This window comes from Leucopleurus acutus, assembly GCF_964270905.1.
Source record: "Leucopleurus acutus genome assembly, chromosome: 2".
Lineage (NCBI taxonomy): Eukaryota > Metazoa > Chordata > Mammalia > Artiodactyla > Delphinidae > Leucopleurus > Leucopleurus acutus.
Window position 1 is genome coordinate 106,473,000 of NC_139143.1, and position 8,227 is coordinate 106,481,226.

At 33.7% G+C, this 8,227-nt stretch overlaps 1 protein-coding gene across 3 annotated transcripts in view; it reads right to left on the minus strand.

Annotated features, from left to right (window-relative positions):
* SNX7 (sorting nexin 7) overlaps positions 1-8,227 on the minus strand; it is a 97,248-nt gene that overhangs the window by 5,859 nt on the left and 83,162 nt on the right. The window contains exon 9 of one of the 3 annotated variants that reach the window (XM_082834491.1): positions 4,022-4,124. The exons of the other annotated variants lie outside the window; for them this stretch is intronic. Within the exon in view, the coding sequence (XP_082690617.1) occupies positions 4,068-4,124 (57 nt within the window). The 3' untranslated portion in view covers positions 4,022-4,067. The remainder of the gene's footprint in view (positions 1-4,021; positions 4,125-8,227) is intronic. 3 annotated transcript variants of the gene reach the window in all.

Sequence of the window (8,227 nt, forward strand, 5' to 3'; positions counted from 1 at the left end):
AGACAGAATAGAAAATAAGTTTTAATTCCAAAACTCTTCTTGAAAGTAAATCTCTTGCTACCCCAGTAAAGTAGTGATGACATTTTGCCATTAGATAAGGTAAATGTCTCTTTAGTTCTCGTAAGTAGGTAGTGATCACACAAGCAGATATGATCAAGTGTTCTAAAGAATGAATGATAACAAAAATGGTGTTTCTGTAGATATAGCTTCCAATGAAAACTTCCACATTTAAGAATCAATATTTTCTCAAGATGGTGGGATATGAAGAGGTTCTGTTCCACAGTCTGACTTCAGGCAAATCTTTTCATTTCTCTGGGCCTATTCGCCCATTGATAGAATAGGGGGGTTGGACCATGTGTGTCTGTTAACTTTCATCCTAGAACCTAAAGTGGCCAACACACAAATAAACAAATGCAACCTAATTATTAACTTAAAAGCTTTTGCACAGCAAAGGAAACCATAAACAAAACGAAAAGACAACCTACAGAATGGGAGAAAATATTTGCAAATGATGCAACCGACAAGGGAATAATCTCCAAAATATACAAACAGCTCATACAGCTCGATATCAACAAAACAAACAACCAATCAAAAAAGGGGCAGACCGAAGATCTAAATAGATATTTCTCTAAAGAAGACATACAGATCGCCAAAAGGCACATGAAAAGATGCTCATTATCACTAATTATAATTAGAGAAACGCAAATCAAAACTACAGTGAGGTATCACCTCACACCGGTCAGAATGGCTGTCATCAAAAAGTCTACAAATAATAAATGCTGGAGAGGGTGTGGAGAAAAGGGAACCGTCTTACACTGTTGGTGGGAATGTAAATTGGTGTAGCCACTATGGAGAAGAGTATGGAGGTTCCTTAAAAAACTAAAAATAGAGCTACCATATGATCCTGCAATCCCACTCCTGGGCATATATTTGGAGGAAGCCATAATTCAAAAAGATACATGCACCCTAATGTTCACTGCAGCACTGTTTACAAGAGCTAAGACATGGAAGCAACCTAAATGTCCACTGACAGACGAACAGATAACGAAGATGTGGTATATATACACAATGGAATATTACTCAGCCATAAAAAAGAATGAAATAATGCCATATGCAGCAACATGGATGGACCTAGAGATTACCATACTAAGCGAAATAAGTCAGACAGAGAAAGACAAATATCATATGCTATCCCTTATATATGCAATCTTAAAAAAAGATACAAATAAACTTATATACAAAACAGAAATAGACCCACAGACATAGAAGACCAACTTATGGTTACCAAAGGGGAAAGCGGTTGGGGGGTTGGATAAATTAGGAGTTTGGGAATAACATACACACATTACCATATATAAAATAGATAACCAGCAAGGACCTACTGCATAGTACAGGAAACTAGACTCAATATTTTGTAATGGCCTATAAGGGAAAATAATCTGAAAAAAAAAATATATGTATGTATAACAATCACTTTGAATCACCTGAAACTAACACAACATTGTAAATCAACTATACTTAAATAAAAATTTAAAAAATGAAAAAAAAAGTTGGCAAATGAGATCACATACAATTTGTAAATATGCCTTGTTCTATTTGGCTTGACACAGTGTGGAAAGGCATGAAACTTAACATTTTACCTCTCCCCTCTGTATTTGATATTTATAAGGTAATTGTCACTATAAATAATTTCCAAAGGTAAGATTCAGAAATACATGAGAAATATTTTCAATTACTACTACTGCTACTATTACTACTAATAGTCTACATTTATCAAAACCTTATTATGTGCTAGGCATTGCATTAAGAACTTAACATATATTTTACTTATTTATTTACTTATCTATCCAGCAGCTTTCAAACATATTTTCTATATTGGCTATTTCGGGCTCAAGTAAAATAAGTAGTGACTTAAGGGATAAACTAGTTGAGACTCCTGGAAAAGTATTTATGAGTATAAAAGTTTCAAAATGATTTACTTTTAGTGACTCACTGGGAATATTGAATTTTGCTTCTAAGACTTTCCTTTCATCTTTCTTTATTCCATTATATACATACAAACATATGTGTACATATATATTTTAATACCAAATAAAGCTGATGTATATACTATTATTTTTAGCACTTTATAGATAAGGATGCTGAGGTCCACTGAAATAAAAAAAAGTCTTCAAGGTCTCTGAGCTTAAAAGTCACAAGTTATGCCTGTCCAAAGCCCATGCTCTTAGCCACCAGATGATAATGCCAACATAAAGTTTGGTATTTCCATAGGTAATGCTACCACACTGTTCATGGAACAGCTAACAGAAAACCTAGTCTCATCCAAATTATCACATAAGTCAAATTAATAAAATATTATCTATATATCTCTGCTAATAAAGTAAAATAACCATATATTTGCCTAAAACAATAACAATGATATCTATTATTGTAAAATGTAATAAAAGCCAAACCTTACCATGTACCTCTTTTTAAACCAGAAATTTCCATATTAAGTCAAAGTTGTTGTGCTTCTAGTTTTCCTACTAATCTAAAAGTATCTTTTAGACAGTGGCATAATAATTGCATCTCTCTTAATAAACAAAAACTGAGAAATATGACTGAGTGTCCTTTACGTACTTTAATGCTGTCTCAAATGATCTTGGGCACAGACGACATCACCTACATTTGAGGAAACACTGAAGCTCAAATATGTAAACATCTCCATACTAGGCCAATATCACTGCAAAATAAATTACATTATAAAAATTGTAGGCCATGCCTAAAATGAGGGCAATGGAGTGTGTAACATTTTAGTAATTGTTTTTTTTTATCATCTAAACCTAAGATCCAAACAGTAATGAAAACTTTCAGGAGCTGCATATTTAAACATTTTTCTGAAATGTAATCAATCCAGAAAGAAATTAGAGATTATGTTACAAATGGAAAGCGACTTCTATTATTTTGCAATGGCTCAAAATTATTCATTAAATTTCATTTTTGAAAAAGTCTAAATTCAGAATAACCTGCCAACTTATAATTTGAGAAATGTCAATAACTTCAAAATAACAAGACTTGCATACTTTTTTCTAAAATTACTTTTACATATCTCTCAAGAACATAAGTAATAAGTTTGGATTTGTAAATACTACAAATACTTCAATGACTGCAACAGAGTTAACACAAAAAACTCATTAGCTACAAACGCCATCTTGTGGTCCATTTAAAAACTAATTTTGTAGTATTAGTCTGTAGATCTCTAACTCAAGATCTGCTAAAGATAGAAAAAGCCTTAGATACGAATAACTCCACTTCTGTCATTGTTACATGTGGAAAAATTGGGGCTCCAAAAGATCTAATACATTGGAAATCTTTATAGAAAGAATATGAGAGCCAAATTTTCGTATCTTTTCAACTCATACTTTTCTATACCATATCATCATTGTTTTTTAGCAATAACAAACCAATTACATGAAGTTTGTCCAGTTTAGTACCCCAGACATTTCAAACACCAAGCTTATCTGTGTTTGCTTATCAAACATGGAAATACAACAAACTAAAAAAAAGAGCACATTTATTTTCGGATTACTGGAAAACTATCAAGGCAGAGCTATGATGTTTAACTACATTATTTTAAAGCATTTCACACATGTCTTCTAATTTTATTCTCCTAAAGACCTGTGAGGGATGTGTGTGGATAGGGTGTGGAGGAAGAGGAGGACCATCAGTACCACTTTTTTTTTTTTTTGCTGTACGCGGACCTCTCACTGCTGTGGCCTCTCCCACTGTGGAGCACAGGCTCCGGACGGGCAGGCTCACGGGCCCAGCTGCTCTGCGGCATGTGGGATCTTCCCGGACCGGGGCACGAACCTGTGTCCCCTGCATTGGCAGGCGGACTCTCAACCACCGCACCACCAGGGAAGCCCGGTACCACTTTTTGACAGATTAGAAAACTGGGTATAGAGAAAATATGATGAAGATTTTACAATTAGTGGCAGGCACTCTGATATCCAATTTTAATTTTTTTCATTAGTAAACCCACCTTCTTTTTTCAAGATGTTACATCATGCAGTGTGTGCATGTGTGTTTTAAATCATTTCTTCCTTTTCTTTGCAGGAACTATATATTGGTCCATAGTATATAGTCTGCCATTTATGAAGAACAATAAGAAGAAAATTCTTGATTCAGAATCTAGATAATTTTAGAAATTATTTAATTATCATATATAATCACCTATTCAAGTATTTGATAAACTTAACTACAGAAAAAGTTATCCAATCCAAAGGGTGGGAAGAGGCACAGACTGTCTATGCTATGGCATAACTGTCCCTTTTACATCTAAGCTCATATTCGCTTGTACAGATAATTGAGAAATAACTATCTCACAGAATGAGACTGGTGAAAATGTTTTTAATACAAGTTTTTAAGAAAGCAGAAACCTGCAAAACAACAAAAGCTTTAAAATTACATGAACTATAATAAAAGATGCACACAGTTATGTGAAAACATGAGCTATAGCTATGGCTTTGGAATATGCAATTCAGAACAGAAATCATCACTTAATAAAACAACAAAATAGTTAATTACATAATACTTTAGAATTCTAAAAATGATAAACACTCGATTTTTAAGATATCCTTAGAAGTAAATAAAAGTCAGACCCTGGTGCATTTAAACTGAATTCTATAATTAACTGTGCTTTATATACATTATAATACTTGAATATTAATCAGATTATAAATGTTTAAATGAGAAAAGACACTACCTATGTTAAGTGTAGGAGATGAACAGACTTTTAGAAAACAGAAGAAACTTTAGAGCAGCGTTTCTCAAACTATCTGCGATGATGAATTAGTCTTTTTCTTTCAATCTGCTGAGGACCATTAAGTGAACCTACTGAGCTGACTAGTTTGCACTTCATGCCACAAGAAATCACCACAAAAGCTGGATAATACTCGAATTGGCCTATACCTTACTTAACAAAAGTCTAATAATCACCCACTTGGATGTCATGACAATGTCTAATTACTATAGAAGATTTCAACTGATTACATTTAGTTTCTGAATCTATCATGTTATAAATCTGTAATTAACAATTTATGAATTGGACATTAGTCCACAGTTTAAGTAGCATCACTTTAGAGATCAACATAATTACCTGAAGTTTCCTAAATTGTGTTCCATGACAGGCTAATCCTATAAGAAGAAATGCTGACCTAGTCAAACAAATTATGTCTTCAGATTCATAAACCATATAAGCACATAAAAGACTCTGAGAACTTTAGTAAAAACGCCTGTTTAACTTTAACTCAAACTTATTTGACTACAGAACCTATCTTTTCTTTCACGATTAACACCCATTAACATTACAAAAACTAATTTCCTATAAAATGCATTGAGAAATTCTAGTACAGACAGAATTTCTGATGTACATTATTCAACAATTGCTTAAAAACTCCCAGTGGCAGAGAACTTATTTCTTTGCATTGCAATTTAACGTAATTTAGAGAATTTTAATACATAGGAAATAACTCCTTCTGTGAATTCAAATTATACAATTTCCAAAAGTTGGTGCTAGATATGTTTTCTGAAGCAACAATAAAACATGTACTCCTTCCATGACTGCCCTCCAAATACCTTTCTTCTTTTCCAATTCCTTGAATGAAGATGCATTTCTTAGACCACTATCACCATGATAACCTTATTCTCACTACATCTTAGTTTGCTAATATTACTATCAAAATGCATCATCAAGTCTGAATTCAGTATTTTGAATAGCTACTAAATAATGGAGATCATTATTTTGTTCTAATTTTTTTTTAAGTCAAAAGTGTCTTCTAATATAAAAAGACCTCAATATGCCTCTTATGAAAGTTAAGTTTTGAAAAAAGCAAATTTCAGTGTGGTCACCAAGATAAAGACCCAGTAAATTAAATGACTTAACGTCTGCAAAGTATACTATCATTCTACATGCTGAAGATAATCTTATTGCAAAGTAATTTTGGCTTGAGTATAAGGATTCCTTGTGGTGGGTGGTGGTAGAAGTAGTTAGAAGTAGATTTACTACTTGGAATACGACCTTGTCATCAATGTAGAGGATAACAATTAACCTTATCTGCTATGACAGAGGAGCATTCATTTGTATCACTGAAAAGCTGTATCAAATTATTGAGGTGTAAGTTTAAAAGGTCAGTTGGCTACAACAGAACAGTATTTTAAGCCAAGTGGAACTGAAATTTACTGTCAAGAGCTCATATTTACCTAAACTTCTTCAGATGGTTTTACAATAAAAGCTCTAATGAACATTTTTACCAGTTTCCTAAGTATTTTCTAGAGACTATTTCAGACATTAATTTCATAAATGACTTCGGTGAACAAATAAATCTGAGATCTTAAACAAAGGTGAACAGATGTTTTTCCTAGGGAGTTTCTTAGAAACTTTAATGTGCTAAGATGCATTGCCAAACTTCTCCATAAAGTGAAACAGTATAACCTAAAAGGAAGACACTTGGCTATGAAGTTGTCATATCCAATGACAGCCAAAGTAAAATCAATAGAAGCAAATGATTGTGTGATCAAGTATGTCCTTAAATATACAACAATTAGAGACCCAAAGAACTATGCCCTGGGACTTCCTCTGCCATTTGTAATAGTTGATTTAAAAAATTTATAAAATGTCTTTAATGTAGAGTTCCCTCAGCTCAATTTATAATTCTCACCTCTTCACTCATCCAGGATTCCTGGTACAATCTATCAAACTGAGAAGGCAGCTCTGCAGCCTCTGTAATGGCTATTCTCCATAGATGCCTCCTCCGCAACCAATCGACCATAATAGAGGACCATAATAGCCTCCCATGAACAATCCAAGCAAGTGTTTTATTGATGAGCTTGTTTCCATAATCGATGGTGAAGCTTCTCATCAGACAGTGAGAATAAAACGTTTTAGCCTTAGGATGACACAAGGTTATTCCATCTGTTTCCATTGTTCTCGTCATTATTACCGTGTACCTTTAGATTCTATTTGAAATAGGAATTGATTGCTCCCCCCAAAAATGATCTCCATAGGATAAATGGTAAAGAGGACAAGATTAATCATTAAACAATCAATAGTGTTGGTCTCTTTACTCAAAATACAAAGGGAAAAACTCCTAGGTATTCAATGGATTGTCATTTAACAGCATTAAGAAGATGAAAACTTGGTGTTTTTCTTTTGATGAAGATGACCATCCCTAAATGAATTGGATGGTGCATAGAAGAGTAGTGTAATGCCGCCTGAATTTGCTAATCCAGACATTCAGGCTTCTAATGAGTACCTCCCATTGAGTAAAAAAGTAAATAATGTGGACACAAGAACGTAATGAACTGGAAAATTTAGCTGGCGTAAAAATGGTCAGGTTGAGTAAATATCTAAGCATCTTAGCCTCTCAAGCTGGTGGTGTGTTTACTTTCCAGGAAATCTATCCTACCCATTAATGGAAACCTACTGAATCCCCTAGGGTATATAATATAGTTCTGAAACATTCTTCAAATAGTTCCAAAGATAGACTGCTATTTTCTGAAGGGCTGTTTTAGCACCATCAGATCTGTCTTCCTCGGTCCTAGGGATTAGGTCAGGTACCGGCTTTAGTAAATGTTATGACGCATGACTGTAAAAAGAAAAGTACCCTGATATGGATTCAAAAATCCCTGTCCTAGATAACTTTGAATTATTCCAGCTCTAGCTAAATTCTTTATTCTTATGATTTGGAAAGCGAGTTGAGACACATTAACCTTAAAGAAAGTATCTGTTTACTCCGTTTCATCCTAAGAGACTGTCAATATAAAAATATAATTTAAATGGTTCAACATAGACCAACTTTTATGCCTCTCTCCCAATATTTAAAAGGAAAACTCAAAAACTACAGGTCATTCCTTAGGACCAAAATGATACTAAACAACTACAGCTGGTTAAATCCTTAATCACTTCCATCCTTCTCTTTACAAGAAAGGCTGTTACAAAGAGTTGAGCAGTATGAGGTGATTGTGTATGGTAGAAATTGTGTATGGTAGAAAGATGTGTATGGTAGAAATTACAGAGGTTAACTATTTTGGAAACAGGTGTCATTGTTTCAGTATTTCCCAAAACCTTCTCTGGAGCTAATCTGAGTATTCACCTAGGAAAGAAAAGTAGCCTGCATTTCTCCTGGGTGAGCAGAAGTCTGTCGATCTTTCTCTACGTAAATCAGTTTAGAATTAAAGGTTTCATATA